The 23,070-nt window shown below is 52.3% G+C and overlaps 2 protein-coding genes and 1 long non-coding RNA gene across 4 annotated transcripts in view; 2 read left to right on the forward strand and 1 right to left on the reverse strand.

Moving 5' to 3' along the window:
- Positions 1–6: 6 nt before the first annotated feature.
- LOC133627190 (uncharacterized) lies at positions 7–1,595 on the forward strand. Its single transcript, XR_009820000.1, has 3 exons — positions 7–412; positions 635–682; positions 1,130–1,595. It is a non-coding gene; the product is annotated as an uncharacterized LOC133627190 (long non-coding RNA).
- A 409-nt stretch (positions 1,596–2,004) lies between these two features.
- Positions 2,005–23,070, reverse strand: part of ACSF2 (acyl-CoA synthetase family member 2) — a 36,527-nt gene continuing 15,461 nt past the window's right edge. For both annotated transcript variants that reach the window (XM_062011029.1, XM_062011030.1), the window contains exons 11-16: positions 4,702–4,809; positions 4,431–4,582; positions 3,936–4,077; positions 2,525–2,635; positions 2,298–2,366; positions 2,005–2,210 (exon numbers count right to left, since the gene is read on the reverse strand). In XM_062011029.1, the coding sequence (XP_061867013.1) occupies positions 2,160–2,210; positions 2,298–2,366; positions 2,525–2,635; positions 3,936–4,077; positions 4,431–4,582; positions 4,702–4,809 (633 nt within the window). In that variant the 3' untranslated portion in view covers positions 2,005–2,159. The remainder of the gene's footprint in view (positions 2,211–2,297; positions 2,367–2,524; positions 2,636–3,935; positions 4,078–4,430; positions 4,583–4,701; positions 4,810–23,070) is intronic.
- On the forward strand, positions 13,703–21,862 carry CHAD (chondroadherin). Its single transcript, XM_010201817.2, has 4 exons — positions 13,703–14,482; positions 18,023–18,186; positions 18,886–19,031; positions 21,019–21,862. The coding sequence occupies exons 1-3, from the start codon at positions 13,703–13,705 to the stop codon at positions 19,025–19,027; spliced, it is 1,086 nt and encodes a 361-aa protein (XP_010200119.2). The 3' UTR covers positions 19,028–19,031; positions 21,019–21,862.

The following is a 23,070-nucleotide window of genomic DNA, read 5'->3' on the forward strand; positions in this document are numbered from 1 at the left end:
GGGGGATGGCGGGGCCGGTGCGCCTCGGCGCGGCCCCTCCCGCGGACACGGTCCCCGTGAGGCTCGGGGATCCCCGGAGCTGCCCCCGCGTGCCCCGGCCGGGCTGCGCCGCGGCGTGTCCGCTGGGTTGTGCAAGGCTGGTGTATTAATAGCCACGCAGACGGGAGAAGTGCCCGTGACTAAGGCCGTGGGCTCAGATTCCTTTTTCCAAGCCGGGAGCGGGCAGCTCAGAGTAACCCAGCCGTGACGCACCGCTCCCCCTCCCCGGGCCGCGGCTGCCCGGAGTTTCCCGGCGGCAGCGGGGGCTATAAGAACGGGGGGCGGTGCGGGGACGGCAGCGCTGGAGCCCGCCTGCAGCCCCGCACACACCGAGGCTGTGCCGCCGGACATGAGGGTCCCCGTTCCATCTCCTGTGAGTATGTGCGGCCGCGGCTGCGTCCTCCCGGGGAGGGTGCGATGGCCATGGGGCATCTCAAGAGGGATGTGCCCCGGGGAAGGGGGTGGGGAGGGCACGGAAAGCGTCCTGGGCACTGTGAATGAGGAGCAGGGATGGGGCGAGGGGGCTGGTACCCCCTTGTGCTGGCTGTGACTGGTGCTTGCCGTGTTTCTCAACGTTGTTTCTTACTCCCCCAAGCCAGGGCTGACTTCGACTCCATGTCTCCCCAGGGAACACTCAGGGATGGTGAGTACACAGGGCACTTCTGGGCAGAACAAGGGCTGTGCAAATGGGGGATGTCTCAGACAGGAGCCAGAGGAGAAGCTCCTCTTGCTGCAGGCCTGTCCTGCACCTGGGTTACTGCTGGGGGGAGCAAAGGAAGCTAAAAGTCCTTCCCTGAACCTAAGACCTAGAGGTCCACTGTGGCCCCAAGGTCACTGGCTGCAGTTACAGACATGCAGGGAAGGTCCTTGACATGGAAGGAAGGTTTAAACAGGGGTCCTAAAACCAGGGCAGGAAGCAGAGCTGAGTTTTGCTTGCACATTCCCCGGTCACACCAGGGTGGGCAGAGGCAAAGCTGGTGACACATGCTGACACCAGCCCCACGAGCAGTTTGGGAACATCTCCCGCTGGAGAGATGCTGTTGCAGAAAGGATCTGATGAACCCCCCTGTATGGTGTTTTTCTCTTTCAGAGAGCAGGCACGAACTGTGGGCATGCTGTCCACAGAGTCTGCTTCCATGGGTAGAGCCCACAGGCCAGCTGGGAGATCCAGGATGGACACTTTGCTGATGCTTCACCTCTCTCCCTGGTGCACCGTTTCCCCGCAGGCGCCGGAGGAAGCCCCAGCACAGCAGTGACGGCCTCACCAGCAGCCCTGCTTGGGGAGGAAGTGGGAAGGAGAGGACTTAGGAGGTCAGCAGCAAGGTCATCTGCATCCCAGCTGGGGTGGGACACTCCTGCCGGTGAGGAAGAGGAGCTCTGCTCTTCCAGTCCTCGGAGGAGTGTTTCATGGTTGGGAGGTACCAAATAACTCCCGTAAAATGCTGTCCCAGCTACACTCTGCTTCACATTGCCACTGGGACAGGAACTTTGGTATTCCTGCAATGTCCTTACTGTCTGTCTTGTCCAAAACAACAGAATAAACAATACCAAGTCTACCTTGGAGAAGTGTTTTTGAGGGTCAGGGGCTCCAGGGGAGGTGTGGGAAGTGGGTGAGTGTATCCAGACAGCTTTAGGGAGCCCCTTGCCACGTGAAGTCTCTCTACAGCCCTTGCCCCTCATTTCAAGTTCATCAGCTGTGTTATATGACTTAGAGCATCAGCAACACACAAGCAGAGAAAGCCTTCACCCACCTTGGGAAGCCAGGCCAGGCTGCTAATGACTTTAAAATACCTACCAGCATCTGTGCAAGTCCTCTGAAACCACTGCAGCCAAACTGCTCAGAGACACGAGGGTTTAAAACCTTCATAAGGCCTTTCAGTTACTGGACAGAATTCCAGAAATAAGCATCCCTTCCTCACACCACAGTATTTCTGTTGGCAAAGAAACAAACCCAACTGGGGAAAAAAAAGGCTCTCTGTTTTATTGACTAAAAGTGCCACCAGCCTGATGTCAGGCAGAGAAGGTCTCTGCTGCATTGCCCAAGGCACAGGTGAAAAGCAGAGGCAACACTGGCTGAGGTGGGCCTCATTTATCCCATTTTTTGCTCTGCCTTCCCAAGTTCAAAGCTGAAGGTGCTTCTCCATCTGCTCCCTCAACTTGTATTTCTGAATCTGGAAGAAAGTGCAGAGAGGAGGTGGAACTGAGGCTCAGATGGGAGGTGGAACAGGAGGCTCCTGCCCTGCCTCCTTCCCTCTTACCTTGCCCGAGATGGTGAGCGGGTACTGAGCCACAAACACGATGTACCTGGGGATCTTGAAATGGGAGATCTGGGAAGAGAAAACCAAACAGACTGCTGGGAACAGGAGCTGCCCACACCAGGACTGCCAGGGCTGCATCCCCAGTTGCCCTGGATCTCTGGCCTTTCATCTGCAGGTCTCCAGCAGCTGCTGGGTGTCCTGGCCTGGCAGGGAACTGGGAGACTCACCTTCCCTTTGCAGAAAGCTTTAATCTCCTCCTCGGTGCAGTCCTGCCCAGGCCTCACTCGGATGCAGGCACAGATTTCTTCTCCCATCCTCGAATCCTTCACACCAACCACCTGGTTTGGGGCAGAGGGACAGTGGGGACATCCCTCTCCTCTCATAGAGTACCAGTGCTGGCCCCCAGCACGAGCCCTGACCCAGCTCACGGGATGCTGGAGGTGTGGGGCTATGTAAAGGAAGTGCTTGACCACTCCACCAGTGCTTTCTACACGATGTGGAGCCCTCCTGGAAGGACTTCCTACCTGTTTGCCAGAGGAAAAGCAGTAGAGCAGGCTGGGCACCCCCATGCCAACACCTTCCTTTGGTTTTGCAAAGTCACTGGACCAACGACTGAGTCAGAGCAGCCAGGCAGCAGCTCATCATGGGTGTAACATGGGCCTGTCGTCCCTTTGCATGCCTCTGCTTCCCCCCAAAATGAGGCAACAGGTTTTCACAACCAACAGAGAGACTTTGGAGGCTGCTGCTGGTGTTTTGGGATTCCCAGACAGAATGGCAGGAGAGGGATGAAGTTGAATTGAAGGATTATTTGAAACCCCTATAATCTCAGCCCTATAATCACTGCCTGTGGCACCAGGAGATGGGCTTCCCAAGGCTGATCACTCTCTGAAGTTTGCTCACACATTTCACAAGAGTCCTGCTGTCCCTCCCTGCCTTAACCAGTATCTTAAAATCCTAGAGACACGTCGATCCTTTTGAGTCCAGACCAGTGACATAAAGCCCTAGAAACTACATAAACAGGGCTGGTTTGCAACCCATCTGCACTGGGAGTGTTCCAAGGAGAGATGCTAGCCTGGCACAGGCACAACACTGACTAAATAACTGGTTTATTTATGGGAAAACTTGTCTGGCACAAAACCTGGAGGAGAACAATCCCAGCAGATTGGGAGCAGCTGCTCAGTGCTGCAAATCATTGCTGCCTCACAGAGGGGAGAAACTGAGTCTCACTCCTCACCTCCAGGGATTTGTTGGAGTCTTTTTGGATTTAGGAGTTCAGTAATGAATTGTCAGTAAAAACTGTCCTTCCAGACTGCTTTCCAAGTGAGAATTTCTAAGGGAGCTGTGAAAGAGGACATGCAGTTGAAAGACTGCAGAAGAATGGCAGTGACTACTCTGCAGATGTCAAACTGGTGCACAGTGGGGTTGCCCAAAACTATGTGCCTCGTGCCAGGAGCTCTGTCTGCCCCTTCCATGCCAGGAGCCTCTCCTTCCTGCCTGTCAACCAATATTACATGAAAGCTGATGCTGAAAACAGAGGAAGACAACCAGGTCCCAAACAACAGTCCCAGCAGCTTTGTGTACATGTTTCCTGTCACAGGAACCATCGCTCCTCGCCCACCACACCTCCCTCCCGCTCACCTGGACCTCCTCAACCTTAGGATGGGTGTGGAGAAACTGCTCAAGTTCTGCTGGGTAGATGTTCTCTCCTCCTCGAATGATCATGTCTTTACAACGGCCTATAATTTTGCAGTAGCCATGCTCATCCAGGCTGGCAATGTCCCTGCAACGACACCACACCCCTAGTCCTGTCCCACTTGAGTGGAAGAATGGCTGATGGTCCCACCCAGACCAAAGAGCTCCTGCTACAGCCAGACCTTGCCATCAGCAGTGTCCACACAAACATCAGGGCTTAGGGAGAGGCAATTCCTGCCCCTGTGGTGCATCCCCACAGCCCTTCCATCGCACCAGAAGCAGAGGGATTATCCCCAACACGGAGGGCTCTGTGCTACAAGCTGTTCTGAAGTTTCATGGACAGACCAGAAAGCTAAAGTGGGCAGCTTTCCCTGCTTTGGGAGTCACAGCCAAGGCACTCCTGTACACACCCAGGAGGATCAGGGCTGCTTCCAGACTCACCCTGTCTTGTACCACCCCTCAGCACTGACCACCTCGCTGGTCTTGTCAGGGTCATCCCAATAGCCCAGCATGACGCAGTAGCCACGGATCTGAAGCTCCCCAGGAGTGTTCAGAGGCACAGACTGCCCTGTTTCTGGATCTTCGATTTTTGCCTGTGATGGAAGAGAAGAAGAGCTTAGGAGGGGATGTCTGAGCCAAACATGATGGCACAAACTGACTCTGTCACCAGAGAGAGAGAGGACAGAGGACCTGGGGCAGGTGGGGAGGTCACCTCTGTGTGGGGGAAGATGTATCCCACTGTCTCAGTCTTTCTGGTGATGCTGTCGTTGGGGAATCCCATGAAGGTGACAGGGCTGTTTTCTGTGGTCCCATAGGCAACCTGCAAACACAAGAGGAGAAACGTGCCTCAAGGGGACCGCGCTGCTCCCGGTGTGGGAGAGATGAAGGTAGTGATGAGCACAGAGGGGACTGGGATGGGAGCAAGATCTCACAAGTCAGTCAGGTCACAGGCAAGCACTACTCTCCTGGCTTGTGGATGGGGGTCTGCAGACACTCCTGACAGAGTCCTGGAGACACAGGAGCTATAGCAGCACTGCACCTGCTCTTCTCTCTTCCATGGCTGTGCTCCACGCCCTGACCACCCACAACACCCTGGGTACCAAACTACTTTTCTTGGAGGATCCCATGGTTCACCTTCCTTTTTTTTCACTCAAGCCCTGTCCTGTTGACTTCCTACCATCCTTGCCAGACACTGATCTTGCCTTGCTGCCCTTGCAGCCATCTCTCAAGGTGCTGAGGTCATCATCCACAGCTCAGAGCACATCAGACATCACTTTGGAAAAACCTTGGATCCAGCAGCGAGCTCCTGTGGGAGACCACGTGTCCCACAGCAGGGCTGCTTGCTCCAGATCGTTTTGTGCACACATCAGCTCCTGTAACCCTCCTAAAGGCATCACGAGGCTGCACAGTACTCAGTGCAGCTGCACTTACAGACCAAAAGCCTCACAGCAGGACAAAAGCTGCTCACTGCTAAGCCTCCCTCACCGCTAATCCCAGCGGCAGGCCCCGAGTCACCTCAGCTGAGGGTCACCTCTCCTTGGAGTAAAATTCCAGCTCTTTATGCCCAGTCCCATGGCCTGCTGAGGCAGCAGGAGATGGGCAGGAGGTGCTCTGGGCAGCTCTGAGCTGTGATGAGGCACCGTCGCTGCAATTGCTGCTTCACCTCCAGCTCGTGAGAGCTGCATTTGAGCGGTGGGACATGCTGGAGCACTGCTCTGGTCTCTAATCCGCTCAGCACATCGTGTGTCATCAGGCAGGGGTTCTCTCCCATCCACTAACATCACCAGTGCTTTGCTGGCAGAGCACAGATGGGAGTGGGTCCAGTGCTGTTTGCTCCTTTCTCCTCCAGATCTTCAAAGGCTGACACATGAGCAGCTCTGACCCACAGAACTGGGGCTCAACCATCTTCCTGCCTTTAAGAGCAAACGGCCAGGCTCCATCGCTGCCTGCAAGGGCCAGTCTGCATGGGGCTCACCAAACTCCAGGCACTGCACCCCACATTAACGAGGAACTTTGCAAAGGACTATGATGAGGCAGCCTGAAAAGACAGCTGTGTGTCCTGAGTGAGCTACAGGTAATCCCGGGCCGAGCACTCGGTGCTTTCTCGGGGCTGCTGAAGGATCTCACGTTGGGCACAGTCTGACATAAGGACTGATGCTCTCGTTTAACTGCACCAGGGTCAGCATGAATCCGAGCTGGGGATTTGCAGGAGCTGCTCTGAGCCAGCAATCTGGAGGAGATGGTCTCCATCTGGTGCAAACTGCTCTGTGAGGAGCCTGGCAACCCGCAGGGAGCGACTGTAAATAGGCTTCTCCTACCAGACCCAACGATCGCTTCCCAGCCGGGGTGGAAACCTACAGCGTCTAATGCTCAGACAGGATTTCTCTCCCACCCACTAATAGGAGTCCTGTGGCTGGATCAAATGACTGACGAGACACAAATCCAAGGTCTTAAACGCTTATTAAAAATCCCAGCGCCTTTGTTTCTTTGTTTTGCTCTGCTGGATGAATTGCAGTGTCGGTCCCAGGAGCCCAGCCAAGTCCTGAGTCAACCCCTTCTGCCTCTCTGGGTCTCTCCAACAGTTTAATTGGACACAGGAGCAAGCAGCTCCCTGGCAGGATGATGCCGTGGGTGCTGCGGCTCACCAGGCTCCCCCAGCTCCCTGGCAGTGTGCCACTTGCCCCAAGCACCGTCTGGTCGTGCCTCGGCTGGTGGCTTGTCCCTATAAACACCCTCACACCCTCAGCAACGGGCTTCCCATCCCAGCCCAGAGAGCACGATGGGGTTGAGCCTGCAGCCCTCAGCCTGCTGCCTTCCCCTCCCACCCTGCCTGCACCAGACACAGGGATGTTGCTCCTGACCTTTCCCAGATAGCCTTTCTCTCTTGGAACAACATTTCCTCCAGCTGCATTCCCAGGATGGAGGCAGTGGACTGCTGTCCTTCCTGACCCCCATCTGATACGTGGAGCATCCTCCAACAGCTCCATCCTCCCAGCCCACAGCTCCTGAAGCACGAGATGAAATGACGCCTCCACAAACCCCCACGTACCAATTTAAGGCTTGGAGATATCCACAAAGATTCAAAGCTTTCCAGACCCAAAGGGACACTCAGCATCATCTCTCCCTGTCATCTGGTAGAACCCAGTCCAGAAAAACCTCACCCAATAATTTCTGCATCAGCTCCATAATTTCCACTGGAGCTGGATCTAGTGTCAAAGCAAAGCTTTCCAGAGGCAAGGCATCCAGCTCAGACCCTTGGCTTTGAGAGGAGCTAAGAGAGTACAGAATATAATTGACTGTAAAGGCTATTTTTTGTACTGTCAGGACCACAAGTGACTCCCCCCTCAATGCCCACAGCACACGGATCAGTCCCACCTTCAGCAACGACACTTCCAAAACAAACTGCCGCCAAACTTACTCCTACCGACAAGAGGTTCATTCTCTGTGAATCCTAAGCCTCTGTCTAAACCAGGAATAAAAAGAACATCTTAGCAGAGCTGTGTTTTTTAAAAGCACAGTTCCAAAACATTTCCTGCTAAGGGCTGTTTAAACACCGGCCACTGCGGAACAGGCAAAACAGCCCAGGGAAGGGAGCGTCTAAACAGTAAAAACAAAGTGGAAACAATCAGACTCCAGTCTCTTTAGCAAACATTTGGGAGGGAGACTGATCTGGTGGGGAGAGTGGGGACTCTTAAAGACCCTGGGTTTTTCCCAACTGTGCCATTTATTTACTGCAGAACTTGGGATGAGTCACATCAGCTGGCTGCTCCTCGCTTCTCCCCACCGCTCAACGGCGATACAAACACCCACTTCCCTCTGCGTCCCACTGTGCAAGGCTCAATGACAAGGCTGGTTCCAGTACTACCAGCACCACAAGTGGGGTTATACTGGGTGGGACTGAGCAGATTGTCAGGGCTGCAGGTGGGCAGGAAGTCCTTGGAGGAAATTCCCTCCCCAGGACCTGAATGATGCTCAGAGAGGATCTTCCCGGCCCCCGTCAGCACCCTCTGGTTGTGCCACGCTGGAGGATGATGGCAGGGCTTGAACCACCAAACCAAAACCTACAGAAATGGAGTTTTGCTGAAGACAATATTGGCCTCAGAAAAAAGCAGTAAACTGACCATGAAATCATAGGGATTTTCAGACCTCAAAGAGGGTGTAACAAAGAGCAGAAAGTGGACTGGCAACCCCAGAGATGAGCTGAGGGACCTCGAAGATGCCCTTTGAACCCCACTCAGGGTAAGACACCAGATGGATCCAACGATCCCTAAACTCACACTGAGTGTGTTGTCTGTCTCCTACCTCCACCAAAGTCATCCCCAGCCCTCCCTTTCACAGCCAGCTCCAAACTGTTCTCAACTCAGCAACAACCTTCCCTCACTCAGCTGCCTGCTGCCAAGCTCGCCCTGATTTTTGCCATCCTCTGGGGGACATGCATCTCCTTGGTTTGGAGATGGGCCTTTATCCCAAGTTGTATTGGAATATTCCTGAACCTTCAGGTCACCTTTGCTGCTGCTACCAAAGAAACCCAACTTGTGCTCACATCCAGCCTATGTCACAGCGAGATTCCATTTCCTACCCCTGCAACAGTAGCATCTTTGTGTCAAAAACGTCGGGACACAAACAAGCAGGTCTTGTAGGACAAACCTCCAAGGGTGGCCACTCTGTTGGCATTTCTCCCCACCCAGAGAGCTGCCAGGTGGGGAGCTCTGGAGACAGTCCCAGTTTGGATGGGGCTTAAGATGTTCCCAAAAATATCAGGTGCCCAAAGCGCCGTCTTTGTGTTGTAACACGTCACAGCTTTGCCCCAGGAGGAGACCACTGCAAAAATGGGAACCCAGCTCGCCTGGCTTGAGGGCTGGAAAGCAACCTCCTGTTATTGTACGGGCAGGACAAGCTGCTCCTCGTGGTCTGCAGTTAAAGCTGCCTCTCTTCTTCCCAGGCTGAGCAGAAGGCTTGAGGCTTGCAAGTATTTCCCCAGTTCTGTCAGACGCACTGCCCAATGGCAACCAGCAAAGGCGTGTGCAGTTACTTGGTTTATGCACAGCTTGATAAAAGGTCTTTGGTAGGAATTAACTCCCTGCTCCCTGCTGCTGGGTGCCAATGCATTTAGGAAAAGGAGAATTAAAAGGAAAAAAAAGAGTGCAAAAGTGTCTTGCAAAGGTTTGAGGGTACCTGAACTCTCAAAACTGCTGCAGAAGGAAATGCAGACAAATCCCTTGAGGCAAAGGTAGGATCTCCAGGGATTTGGAGAGCTCAGCTCCCACCAAAGCCATGGCTGAAAGCTCAGGATCTTGTTTCTTCCACACTGCACTGAAGTGTCCTCACAGCACATTCCCACAGCTCCTGCAGCTACTGAAACCACCTACTAATCGAGGCCTCCTCAAAAATGAGGTGGGATGGGATGAGGAGGGTTCACTTTGGCAAGGACAAGCAGGGGATTTGTCACCAAGTGAAGGTGATTTTCCAAACTGAGAACAGGGGGTACTGCTGTCTGGGGAGCACATGGGAAAGTCAGTAGTCTTGCATGGATGAGCTGTGTGCAGAGAGGGAAGAAACCTTCAGAGCCTGCAAGAGCTGCAGAGAGGACAGCAGAGCTGGGCATGCTTGGTGCCTGCAGGGTGGACATGGCAGGGCTGGGGAGAGGCAGCGAGGGCTGGGTGAGCTCCATGGGAGAGGCCAAGAGCATCATCCAGCAGCTGCTGGGATCAGACTGAAGGGAAGGGTGGGTGGACGTCAATGGGGAGCCAAACTGGCAACACATCCAAGGGTGGAGGCCACGCTGCAGTGGAAGAAAACCATCAGAAGGAAGGAGGTGCACTCATCCCCACCTCCTCCAGCTCCAGGAGCACCCTGAGCCCCTACACCACACAAAGGGTACCCTACAAGATGGCAAACAGAACCAACAACTCAGGTCTGAACCTGGACCCCCGGTGCCACTGTCACTGATGGGGTACTTGCACATCCCTGAAAGCCAGGGATTTCTCAGGTGGAGAAGTTCTACAGAGCTTGTACCTCCTCCCACCCTGCTCCCTCCCTGGCACAGAATGCTGTGTGGGCTGCAAATGGAGACAGCACATACAACCCCACATGCTGCCTGAGCCTTCCCCTCCAGCCTGGACCCCCAGGCCAGCTCCCCTCCAAGAAGGTGATTGCTGTCATGCACTCACATGCAAAACCAGATCTGGAGCCCCTTAAAAACTACAGAATCAAGCTGAAGTGAGCAATGGAATATTTTAACATGGACCTGTCTTGACAGAGATATTTTAATATGTTAATACTAACAAAAGTAAAGATTAGATCTGGAAAAGACCATCAGCAGTGTTGTATCAAACCAGCTCTGACCAGCACCAAAGAACACCCCAAATCTATTCATACTGTTTCATAACCCTTATTTATTTGCTTAGACCTCCAAAGAGGTCTAAGGGGAGTCCAGCATCTGCAAACGACCTGCACACAGTTTGCAGAAGTGTTAATCAGCTAAGAAAGAGAGGATGGAAGGCTAATCCAGCCTCTTCTGCCATGTCCCAGCAGTGCCAGTCCCGGGGGAGCTGTGAGGGACAGTGCTGGAGGGGCCCAGCTCACTGCAGTGTCACCGTGGCAGAGGGAACACCGACACTGCTGCCATTGTCACCACCCTGCAGAAGCTTCTCATCCAACTGGATGGTTGTTGGTCAGCTGAGGGCTGTGAAAGCCGGTGTGGGAAGCCCAGACCCCACCAGTGAGCAGCTCACAACACAAACAGCCATGAGCCCAGAGGCGAGGTGCCAGCTGAGGCTGATGCCAACTGGCTCCCACCACAGGAATGTGCTCACCGAGGCATGGACATCAAAAACATTAGGGGAAAGAACTTCCTTTTGAGTCAACATTTGAGCCTGGAGAAATGGGAGCTGAGAAGCTGATGCCTTTCCTCCAGTAGCACTGTCCTGCTGCAGTCCCACCAAGGGACCAAAAAGAACCCAACATCTACCTCACCTCTGCTGGGAGCGCTGGGGGCAGGGGCAGCTTCCCACCTTGCACCAGCATGGTGGCAGCTACACCCTGGCATCTTCATGAGGAAGCCATGGGTCCTATCTGTGCCACAGCCTGCCTGCTCTAGCCACAGCACACTCATCCCTGCAGGGACAGTGTCCCTGGCTCAAAAATCTGCAGTCTCAGCCAGATAAGAGATAAAGAGTAGAAGAAAGGGAAATTAATCCTCAGAGGAAGAAAGATGAGAAGATGGTTTGAGGTTTGGAAAGTTTAACCTCTGGATAGGGTCTTGTTTCAGAAACACGAGTGGGATGTATTTATGGATGGAGTTTGCAAAGCCTTCACCAGCTTTTTGCTCCCATCTGACCCATGTTGGCAGAAATCTGCAGAAGCAGAAAGCTGATAGCTGGCATGTTTTTTGCAAGTGGATGGGAAAACCAAGTATCAGTCATCAGCTGCATCCAAGGAGGGTGAATAGATATGCTACCCACTATGCTAGTGTCCAGCAGAAACAGACTGGAACTTCAATCTCACCCATCAGTTACTCTTGCACAGTATAGCTGGTATATAACTGCAGGAATTGCTCATCAAATGATCACAAGACTAATGTGGTTGAACCTGCTCAGAGGAAAAACCCTGAATTTAAGATCCAATCTATCAGTGGATAGAAGATGATACTTTAGAGGTGATTATTCTCTTCTCCAATCATTCACACAGCTCCCTGTCTGAGCTCTATGAGTAGCACACACTTAAGGGGCACTCTCAGTCCTGATCAACTTGCTGAGACAAAGCAGAAAAAGGAGAGTTCTCCTGTCTGCCTCCTCTCTTGCTGTCTCAAAGGTCCTGAGCCAAGCACTCAAAGAGCTACTGCAGAGGTGAAGCACGTGCATGGCCACTGAGGTGCTTACTGGAATAAGCAAAAATACCATTGTTTTGATCAAAGAGTTTTAAATGCTACAGTGAGGAGTCCTGCAGGAGATCCCTCCAGCAAGAGCCTGGAGCTCCTATGGTTGGAGATGAGGCAGGAGAAGCACTTGGTGCTGGGGTGAGTGTGGATCTTGGGGCTGGCACACACTGGCAGCCTGACACAGCCTGGTTTGCACCCAGGTCCTGCACTACACCATCCTTCCTCCAACCTTGTCTGCCCCGTGGGCTCACCAGAATCTATATTCACATCCCAGAAGCCCCTTTTCTGCCCCAAATCAGTCATGCAATGAAGACACAGCCCAGCCTGAGGGCTGCCAGGCAGTTTGCATAACGCTGCCTGGAGCGCTCGGCAGCGCTGGCTGGTGCCTCCCTGCAACAATGGAAAAACCCAGAAATCTCAGTGAATAAGTCAGTCTGTGTCCTAAGTCAGCCCTTGGATTTCCTCCCTTTCTCGAGCCTGTCTCGCCTCTGCAAAAGCTCCGCTGGGGCTCAGCAGTCAGCCTCAGGAGCAGAAAGCTCAACAGGCTCACAGTTATGCGCTCGGCTCTCGGCTGTTTGCTGCAGCCAGGAACTGGCTGGAAATCAGTTCAAAATGTTCCACTTCCAAACCCCACCCCACAGCCCCTGGATCTCTGTCCTCACACTTGCAGAAGCAGGCAGTGGGGCTTTTAACTGCTTTGCTTTAGCTTTATCTATGTGGAGAGCAAAGGACATCCATCTTTGTCACTGCCATCCCAAGTCAGGAACCAAGACAGACGCCAGACCCAGCTCCAGCAGCCATTTCCCCCCTCTGCTACCTTACCACACCTTCACCAACACCCACAGCATTCCCAGTCCACAGCTTTGAGAGCCACAGGCACTGCCATTCCCCAGACATTCAGCAAGGTCTCACTGTCCAGCATTTCTTATCCACTACCCATGCCCCACTGCTCCCCACGGGCTCTGCCACTGCTCCATCCCTTGTTGGGGTGCCACGTGCTGAGAACCTGCAGAAGTTCTCCTGGCCATGTCCATGGATGTGTCACACTGGACTGCTCATAGGAAAAGATGCAGCAGGAGTTAAGACTGTCTTTGCTCTCCCTTTCTTGGCCACCTCCTGGGTGCAGTCCAGATCTGGAACTCTTCAACCACACCTTTGCATTGCAAGAGCAACTACAGCTCTGTTGGCCTTTACCAAGACCCTGTAGCACTCCCATCTCCTTCCATCCCTCCTCAAGGCAAAGTACTTTGGAATCAGCAAGACAAGGTCCCCTAAAAAACCTGCTTCTGTGATAACAGACCAAAGTGCTTCTCCCCAGACCAGCTGAAGCTAAATATAACCCAGGAGGCCAATGAAGGCTCCAGCATGAAGTGGCTGTGGAGCACAGCAGTGTTCCCTGCTACACTGTTCAACCAAAACAGGTTGTTCTTCCCCCCCACTGATTAATCTGGGCCCTGCTCAGCTCAGCAGGGACCAGAGAGGTTCCTCACAGTCCAAGTCTATGTTTCTTCTTCCTGACCATTTGAGTCCCCGCTGCAGAGAGGAAAACGACCTCTGCAGAGTGGCTTCAGTGGCAGGGCCAGGCAGGGCCGTGGACACTCCTCTGCCTGGTGCCAAGGGGTTAAGTTCACACTAAGTTCTCAAAGCCAGTTGCTTCCAACTGGCTGCTGCCTGCGGTTTGTGGGAAGGGATTTTGCTTTTTAATAACATTATAAATAGGGCTGTGTTCAGCATGCTGAAAACCCAGTTACTCTCTCTCTCTTCCACCCATCTCCCTCCTCCTCCTCCTCCTGCTGCTGCTTCCCTTCCCATCACACCAATCCCAGCCCTGACCATGAATCGGTCAGGCTTCCTCCTCAGTGTCCTCAGCCTGCTGGCCTGCCTTGCCTCGGTGCTGCAGGCATGTCCCCAGAGCTGCCACTGCCACGGCGGGGACCTGCAGCACGTCATCTGCGACAACGCGGGGCTGCAGAAGATCCCCAAGGTGCCCGAGCAAACGCGGCTCCTCAACCTGCAGAAGAACAACTTCCCCGTCCTGCCAACCAACGGCTTCCGGGACATGAAGAAGCTGGTGTCCCTGCACCTCCAGAGCTCACGCATCAAGGAGATCTCCACTGGAGCCTTCCGTGGGCTCAAGAGCCTGGTCTATCTCTATCTCACCGACAACCAGATCAGTGTCATAAAGCCAGGAGCCTTCGATGACCTCTCTGAGCTCACCTATCTGTACCTGGACCAGAACAAGATCCCAGACCTACCCAAAGGGCTCCTCTCCCCTCTTGTCAACCTCTTCATCCTGCACTTAGGCAGCAATAAAATCCGGGAGCTGAAACCAGGAGCCTTCAACGGGGCTAAAGACCTGCGCTGGCTCTACCTCTCTGACAACTCCCTCACCACCCTCCTGCCTGGGGCTCTGGAGGACGTAGAAAACCTCGCTGTCCTCCACCTGGACAAGAACCAGCTGAGCAGCTACCCTGTGAATGCAATGAGTAAGCTGAGAGTGCTGGAGGAACTGAAGCTGTCTCATAACCCAATTGAGGTCATCCCAGACAATGCCTTCCAGTCCTTCGGGCGATACCTGCAGACACTCAACCTCGACAACATGAAACTGAAGAAGGTGAGTCCTTTCTCTTTCCATTTGCTCCAGATAAGAAACATGGGGCTTGATTTTCTTTCTCTTTACAAAGCTCTTGGTTTGCTGCCCCTGCCTTGCAGAGGGGAGGTGAGATTGCAGGTCTGCAAGCTTTGCAGGCAGCGAGGCAGAAGCCAGCTGACAACGCTCCTGAGATGGCTCAAGCGAGCAATGAGAGAGAGTACTCTGCCCTTCTGTTGAGTGCTTTTATGCTATACCAAATTACCTGGAGCTGATCAATCTCCCAGCAGCATGTTGATCTCTGAGCTGGAGGTGACACCAGATATTGAGAAAGGTCTTTGGGATTCTCCAGGACAGTTAGCAACCCTCCATCACCCCAGACACGAGGCGTGGGATGAGAGGCGAGTGTCTGCCTCGTGCTCAAGGGCCTGAAGGGCATTGCCACCTTGCAGAGCTGAACTGCTCTGTCTACTCCCCTCAGCCTGGTACCTGCTGCAGGTTGGGGTGGGGACACTACTCACAAGGGGTTATGAAGAGCAGTGATTCCTTACTTGTGCCTTGCAGACAGGTAGGCACACAGACACGCACCTTCAGCTCCCCCCCCAGCCTCCCAGCTTTACACATTATAAAGAAAGGTTTGTTAATTGATGCTCTCTCCAAAGGAACTCTCACAGCATCTTACAAAGGGGCCCTGTTCCCACTGGAGAGGAGGAGGGACGTTCAGGTATCCCAACTGGTACAACAACCCCCTCTTTTTCTGTGAGCAAACATGATCCACAGGCAGGAGCATCACACTCAGGGAATCCCTTGCACTAGGGCCTCTGAAATGCCAGGCAGTGCCAGAACAGAAACAAGCACAGTGTGAGAGCAGCAATACTCTGCTGCAACCTGATGTCCTAGATGCACCTCCATGGCTGGAAAGGGAGAGTGCTGCAGGAGGTGTAGAACAGATCTCCCCAGGACAATGCTTTGCCAGGAGCTCAAAGACGGCGTCCAGGTAAGGCAGGGCTTGGGCTTCAGGGCAAAGCAACACCCATCACACACAGGAAGATGAAGATATGATGAGAAAGAGAGCAACAAAGCGTAACTCAAGAGGGAGGAGCAAATCACCTAAAAGCCACCAGGATTAGAGCACATCAGAGTTTTCAAGGAGATATAGCAGCCCAAGATGCTTCAAAATTGAATCACAGCTTGCACAGGTAGAGAACAACACTATCAAAACCAGGCAGTGTTTAAGCCCTTGTCACTCTCAGCACTAACCTCTCCAGGATGGCAGGAAGGAAACACAGTGCTTGAAAACAATCTACTGACCTCTCTAGGAGAGACCTTAGGCATGCTGTCACAGCACTTCTGTAGACTCTGTTTTAGGGCATTTTCATCAAGTGCAAGTCAAAAGCTACGGTTTAAATGTTGTATCAGCTGTAGGGACATTAGAGTCCCAAGTTACACATTGAAGAAATTAGACTAACCCATGATGCTGAGGTTGCTCCAAGGAGTTGTGTCCTTGGATTGGCTAAAAAGCAAGGGTTAGCAATTCTAGCCAGTAAACAAGACTTTGCTTTCAGTGGCCACCTGTGGACAGGACTTTTAAAGGCTCTCCTGCAGCCAGATGCCTCCCCACTAGCCCAGCAGACACCACTTTAACAGATCAGCACTAATAGGAGTGACCTTCACAGATTTAGAGCTTGTATTCTTCAGGAAAACAAAGCTCCCATCCCAGCTTCAAGTTTCCCCTTCAAATCCTCAACGACCTTGTATCCAAACAGCCCACACCTGAACTGTGCACTGTTAGGAGACATCAAATCAGAGGCCTCATGACCTGGGAAATCACTACCAAATACTTCAAATGCCACTGGCACCTTAACTGCAGCCCTTTCTCCTTTCACAAAAATACTGTCCTTAGCTGCTCCCTGCATGGCTACAAGGTTTTCAAGCTTATGAAGCACAAAACGAAGCTGTCCCAGCCTCTACTGCAGTTGAGCAGGAGGAGAGCCCTCAGCTCTCCACAGCTCCAGCACAGAGCTCCCTTTCACCACCAGCATCATGAACCCACACCAGTTACCTGCAGGGCAGCATCACAGGACCCACCATGTACAAACAGACAATGCAGATCCTGGAAGCTTTACCTACACCCCTCTCTGCTAATCTATTGCTGAATAAATCAGATCAGTGATCTTCCATCTAAATAATGGGGGAGAAATCCTCCATTTCTTTACAAACACGCTCTCTGGCAAGCACTGCTGCAGCTGTTCCCAGCAGATGCAAACACTTCTCATGGGGCTGGGAGAGGAATGAGCAGCTGAGACAGTGCAGCAGTGTCCAAACCAGAGCGTGGCCAGGCTGCCGCCCCGCTGCTCAGCGTGCCAGCAACTCTCTGAGCAGCTCCAGTGTCATCAGCACAATAAAACCTACTGAGGTCAGCTCAGTTTTGGATGGCAGAGGCCAGCCCCACTGACCGTCCAACAGCTACAGGACTCTGGGAGTCTCTTAGCTGAGCTCTAATCCTATCCAACGTTGCTTAATTTGGAAGATGACAAAAGTTCACAGCTTAAAATAGAGCATTTCCTCTGTCAAGCTTTTCAGCTTAGAGAGCTCAAAGACACCCTGATTGCCCCAACAAAGTACAAGCTTCTGATCAGAAATGGGAGCACAAGTCCTTGACTGGGAGGGTTCTGGTAGACCTAGTGAGCCTTTTCTTCATCCTTAGAGAAAGCTTTCCCTGAACTCATGTACAGAGGAACAAATGGTTTGTCATAGCCAAGAGGAGCTTTGTGCTTTGTCAGTGACTCCCTCTCCAACTCATCATCCCCAAAGGAGTTTGTATTGAAAGGTTTACTTTCAAGAAGAAACTTTCCAACCTGAGTAACCGTAGGCTGAAAAAAGCCAGGCATGAGGTCGTAGGGAAGAGAGGGGTCTACAGCCTCTCTCCACACTTGAGCAGATGTTTTAAGGGAGGCTCCCCCTTAAAGCCTGTCTGTCAATCAAGAAAAGACAAACCCTGCAGCATCCCTTGCAAACAACCTGCAGGAAATGAGAAAAAATGGAGGAGGCTGAGGTGCTGGAAACCTGCCTCTATTTCTACACTGCTCAGATGCCAAGTGTAACTTTCCACTCGGAGCCCCTGGGCACTGCCAAAGTCTACAGCCCCTTCAGACGCTACAAACACTCCCTCCTTCAGCCATTCCAGGCCAGGCAAGGCAGCAGGCACTGGGAGGATTTCCAGCCTTGGAAAGGAATACACCCAGAAAATGTCTTCATTTAGAACGGAGAGGTATGGCTCAAAAATAAAGAGGGCTGCCAGACTTCACTTTATTTAGGATGTGGTTGCAAAGACAATCCCACATGGATTTAGGACGTAGCTCTCTTCAAGCAGGAGACTCCCTCACCCATGAGCCCACCTGCCTGACGCCTCTCTTCAGTGTCCAGGGCTTCCAGTGAGTCAGGATTGCTCTCTCCTCTCCCTCTCCCTGTGTTTACACCACTAAAAGCCTTGAATGGAGTGCGTGAGGTTTGAAGTCCCCTCCCCTGCCTCGGTGCTCCTCACCATAAGCCCGTGTGCTTTAGTTTGCAGACAACGCGTTCTCGGGCGTGACGGCGCTGAAGGCCGCGCACCTGGAGCACAACCGCCTCACGCAGCTGCCCCGCAACTTCCCCTTCGACAAGCTGGAGACGCTGTCGCTGTCCCGCAACGCCTGGCACTGCAGCTGCCAGCTGGCACACCTGCGCAGGTACGGCACCAGGGGCAGCCCCGGGCAGCAGGAGGCTGCTGAAGGCTGCACACGTGCCCAGCGGGTTCTCCTTCCCCCGTGCTCTGCCTTGCTGAGGCTTCGTATGGAGTGCTGTGCTCAGGTCTGGGCTCCCCAGCTCAAGGGAGACAGGGAGCTGCTGGAGAGAGGCCAGTGCAGGGCTGCAAAGATGATGAGAGAATGGAATGTTGTCCTTATGAGGAAGGGCTGTGGGACCTGGGGCTGTTCAGCCTGGAGAAGACTGAGGGGAAACTTTATCAGGGTGGGTGTCAGCAGGATGGGGTGACACTTTGTTCTGTTGTCTCCAGTGACAGGACAAGGGGTGATGGACATGAGCTGGAACACAAAAAGTTCCACTGAAACACAAGGAGAAGCTCCTTTGGTGCTGAGGTGAGGGAGCCCTGGCCCAGGCTGCCCAGGGAGGGTGTGGAGGCTCCTTCTCAGGAGGTTTCCAAACCCACCTCAACACGTTCCTGTGCCCCCTGCTCGAGGGGAACCTGCTTTAGCAGGGGTTTGGGCTGGAGGAGCTCTGCAGGGCCCTTCCCACTCCCACCATTCTGGGATTCTATGATTCAATATCTCTCTCTCCCTAGCCTGCCTTCTCCCCTCATGGTGGGAGTGACATCCATGGTGGTTTGTGCTTCTCGTAAACTCCCTGTCTTCTCCCTCCCCTGGTCGCAGGTGGCTGAAGGGCAATCGCACCCGCACTGAGGACACCTGCTCCACACCCGCACAGTACCGGGGACAGTCCATCAGAGACACCCCGGCCCTCCGCACCTGCAAGCTCCCCACCAAGAGGTCCAAGAAGGGAAGCCGCCATTAAACACGTAAGATGGTTCATTTTTAGTCAGACCTACAGCAAATCCTGATGCCTCCAAAGGTATGGAGGCTTCTGTCTCTGACTTCAGTGACATTTGGCTCAAAACACCCATTCACTCACCAGTGCTCCCACTCAAAGCTGCTCCATTGCCAGCAATACTGGGCCTCATGAGCTCCCAGAGCAGAGAATCTGCCTGGGGCATCAGGCATGGAGTCAATGCTGTAAAACAAACACGGGGCTAAAGACATATCTAGGGAAGCAAGTAGGGTGAAGCGTGTAGTTGAATGTGAGAACAAGGGGGGATTTAGCTCACTCTTACTCTGAGTCGGTATCACACATGCTTTACTTTTCCACCTGACTGGAGATACTCAGCCTTTTGCCCTAGTAGAGGTCCTCTGAGTCTGGTTTGAAGTCCAGATCAAGATATTGCTGGGAAATCTGTCCCCAGGCTGCCCAGCCCATAGGAAAATAGATGTCTTCCACAAAGAGCAGTTCTCAGTCCAGCACCTGCCTTTCAGCAATTGCAACTCTCCTCCAAGACACTCAGGGATTTAAAAATAAGGGCTGATGCCTTCAAATGAGTGTCCCAGAAGAGGGGAGGTTGAGACAGCAAATATTCTTTGAATCAAGTGTTCTGGGCCAGAAGGTGATTCAGAGACAGGGCTGACTTTCCCTGAGCAATGAGTTTACTGACCTCTACCAATCCAAACACCAACTGTGAAAACCTTTCATACAAACACCTTCCACAACTGGAAGCAACCAAGAGTATTAAATTCAGTGCACAGAGTAGAAAAAGACCTGCAGCTGTCATCACTCCACCCCAAGCATTTCACTTTTCCCCATCCCAGGAACAGGTCTGGAGCTTGTGTGGATTCCAAAGGACTTTGGATGAGCTTGCAAGTTTGGAAGCTCTTGGGAAAAGGACTTTGCTCATTTGTTAAGTGCAGTGACCCTGCACTGCACTGTATGAACAAAGGTTGTCACCGTGCCCTGTGGTAGCAGAAAGGAGGAGGAAGCAGCCCGAAGCTATGGCCATTTGGTCCCAAGGTCACTAAGGATATGCATAACAGGATGGAGAAAGTAAATTTATGACCAAACTGTCAGGGATGCTGCCAACTGCTCTGTGCCTTCCTAAAGTGGTTATTTCTCTTGCAGTGCCAGAGGTTTTATGGATTAGAGATGGAAATACCAGTCGTTCCACACAGGGCGGGTAAAGTTCTGCTCTAAGGGTGGAAAAACTTCATTTTTCTAAACCAGAACACTTAAATGTATTTTATTTACAGGTCTGGCCCTTCTTAACCTTCTCTCTCCCTGCCTGAACTCAATTCCAATTCACTGCTCTGTGATGAGATTAAGAACACCGTGACAATAATACCTGGGGCTCTTTTCCCACAGCACCTTCCATCCAGCTCTCTCAAACAGGGTTACAAGTGTTAATGAAACAGAAAATTCTGTATTCCAGTCTTACAGAGGACAAAGCTCGGCACCTTCAGGAGTCAGTGTCAAAATGCAGGCTTACAAACCCACTCTAGTGTGGTGAGCATGATTTTACATGAAGTACCTCCAACTTCATCATGCACCTCCTGTGAGCCAGGCAGCTTTCTCAGCTGTGAGTTACTGGGGTCTGTATCTCAAGGATGACCAGTTACTCAGGCCAGTGACCACACTTCAGACAAGCAAAATGCTTGGCAGTTTCTAAATAGCTACTTGGCCTGGATTTTCAGAACCAAGGCACCAAAATAATTCACTGCTCTTGAAAATTTTGCTCTTGGGTTTCTTCTTCTATGAAGGAAGTGCTCACTGACCATCAGTGCTTTGGGTAAGGTCCTCAAGAGACAAGGGGGCTCTACTGTGGGAGCTTGTAACGGCTCCTGGACTCTGAACTCTTTAAGAATGGGCTTTGTTCACTCACTGTAAAGAGACAATTGCTAGAAGTTTACTGCATGAAAAAATCCCCTTAAACATGTGGCCTTCTCTCTTCTTTTCCTCCCTAGCAGTCCCTGGAATGGCCTGTCCTGGTGACTGGTCACTTCAACCATCAGAGAACTACTGACGTCTGAGTCCTTCCTTAAGCTTCTCCTACCTGTCGGGAAACACTTCTGATCTATGCCAACACCTCCAGCCTCCCCGCTTCTCTGCTGATTGCAGGATGGAATCCACCTTTTCAGTCTTTTCTGACATCTATATCTTGTAAAAGAGGCATTTTTTAAAAACTAAACTATGCATGACCATACTAAGACAAGCTAACCTAGATCCTGCCGGTAAAACACAGTCATCTTCCCCAGAGGAAACATAACCCGCGCCCTCAACAACCAGTTGGTCGCTGTCTCTCCCCTTCCAGTGGAGTGGAAGCAAGTGGGAAGGTAGGAGCATCCCTCCCCCAGCTGCTTGAGTGGGAAAATTGGTCTAAACCCATGGAAAGAGACTCCTCTGCCTTCCCACGGAGGGGATCCCTGCAGGCCAGGGCTGAGGGGGAGAGGTGAAGCAATGACCAAGAACCGGTGGCCTTGACACCCAGCTGCCCCTTGATGCCAAAAGGCAGCAATCTCTCTGGGTCAGCCAGAAACCCTTTTCAGTGAAGCAGTACGGGGAAAGCCCCAAACTGGAGCCATCTGAAGACTGGATTCCCTCCCACTCTGTGGGGCCAACCGGGACACGCGTGTGTCTGAGAGGAGAAGGTGTGCACCGTGCAGCCTGGCTCAGGCACCCCTCCTCTGCTCCCTGCCCAGGCTTCAGAGGATCCAGCACGACACCAGGATGATTGTGGTTTATTGTCACAGCTATTACAATACCACAGTTGCAAATTAACTATGTTTTTTAACCCCAAAGAGTTATATAAATATATGTATATTTATTCCTCTGTAACTGAGTGTAAATGACCTTTAAGAGGATGAAAACTCCTCTGTCTCCTATAGAGAAATCAAATTGTATATTTTCTTATGTACATCTTCTGTATAAAGCTCTTGCTGCAAAGGTGAATTCAACAAGTCTCCCTGTGTCTGACTGAGGGCTGAGGGATCAGAAGTAGCATGAGACCGCTGCTACAAATATAGACTTAATCCTCTTTATCCTATGGGCAGAGCAACTGTTTGGGAGGGTTTTGTTATTTGTCTCTCTACAAAGCAGGAACATGTGACACCTAATGAGTCCTGGGCATATTTTGTGAGGCCAAACTCAAGCCTACTATAAAAATAGGTATCTGTCCCCTGACAGAGTCCAGGCAACAACACCAGGGCCATCCCTGGTGCTTTTAGCTCAGCATTAAGAGCACCACAACCAGGAAGAAAAACCTCTCGCTGCCTCCAAGACTGCTCCAGGACAGATGTCCTGGACTCCCCTGGTCCATTGCAGAGCACACAGTCATCCCTGTAAAACCTGGTGCTGGTGCTGCCTGTGTCTGCCAACAAGTAACAGGCCTAATGTGACTCACAGCCCCACATGTTTATCCATCACAACAGTTGGCTTCCTCAGCACTTGCAAGCAGCGAGGTACAGAAGTTATTTCCTTTAAAGTAAGATGAAAAAGGCCTTTTTTTGGCTCAGCCTTTCACTCACAGGCACACACATGCAGATGGCAGTTACTTGCCCATGAAATGTGTCACCTTGAGTGCCACTGACTCTTTTGATGGTAGCCTGTTCCCCTCCACATGCAGGACACGCCGGTGCTCCTGCACAGGTTGAGGGTGCAGGACATGCAATGAGGCAGCAGCACACGTGCTCTGACATGTGCTGCCCTTCTGGTAATGCAGTGCCTGGTGCTGCACTTGGGGATGGTGCCATTCCCACATTCAGACCCAACCATGTAGCATGCAGCAAGGTTTTATATCTGCATGCAGCCCAGGATAGTGAGAGAAACCCAACAGCTCCACAGCAAGATGAACACATGCACCCACCCACACATACAAACCAGCAATGTCTCTTTCACAGCTATTCATCCTTGCAGCATATACAACAGAAAGGGTTATAAAGGCTTTGAAACACACCAGCAGAAGCTCTGTTTACGACACTAAATGCAATGTTTTCTCCTCTTCTTACAAAGCTTCCTCC

Source organism: Colius striatus, chromosome 18 (assembly GCF_028858725.1).
Source record: "Colius striatus isolate bColStr4 chromosome 18, bColStr4.1.hap1, whole genome shotgun sequence".
Lineage (NCBI taxonomy): Eukaryota > Metazoa > Chordata > Aves > Coliiformes > Coliidae > Colius > Colius striatus.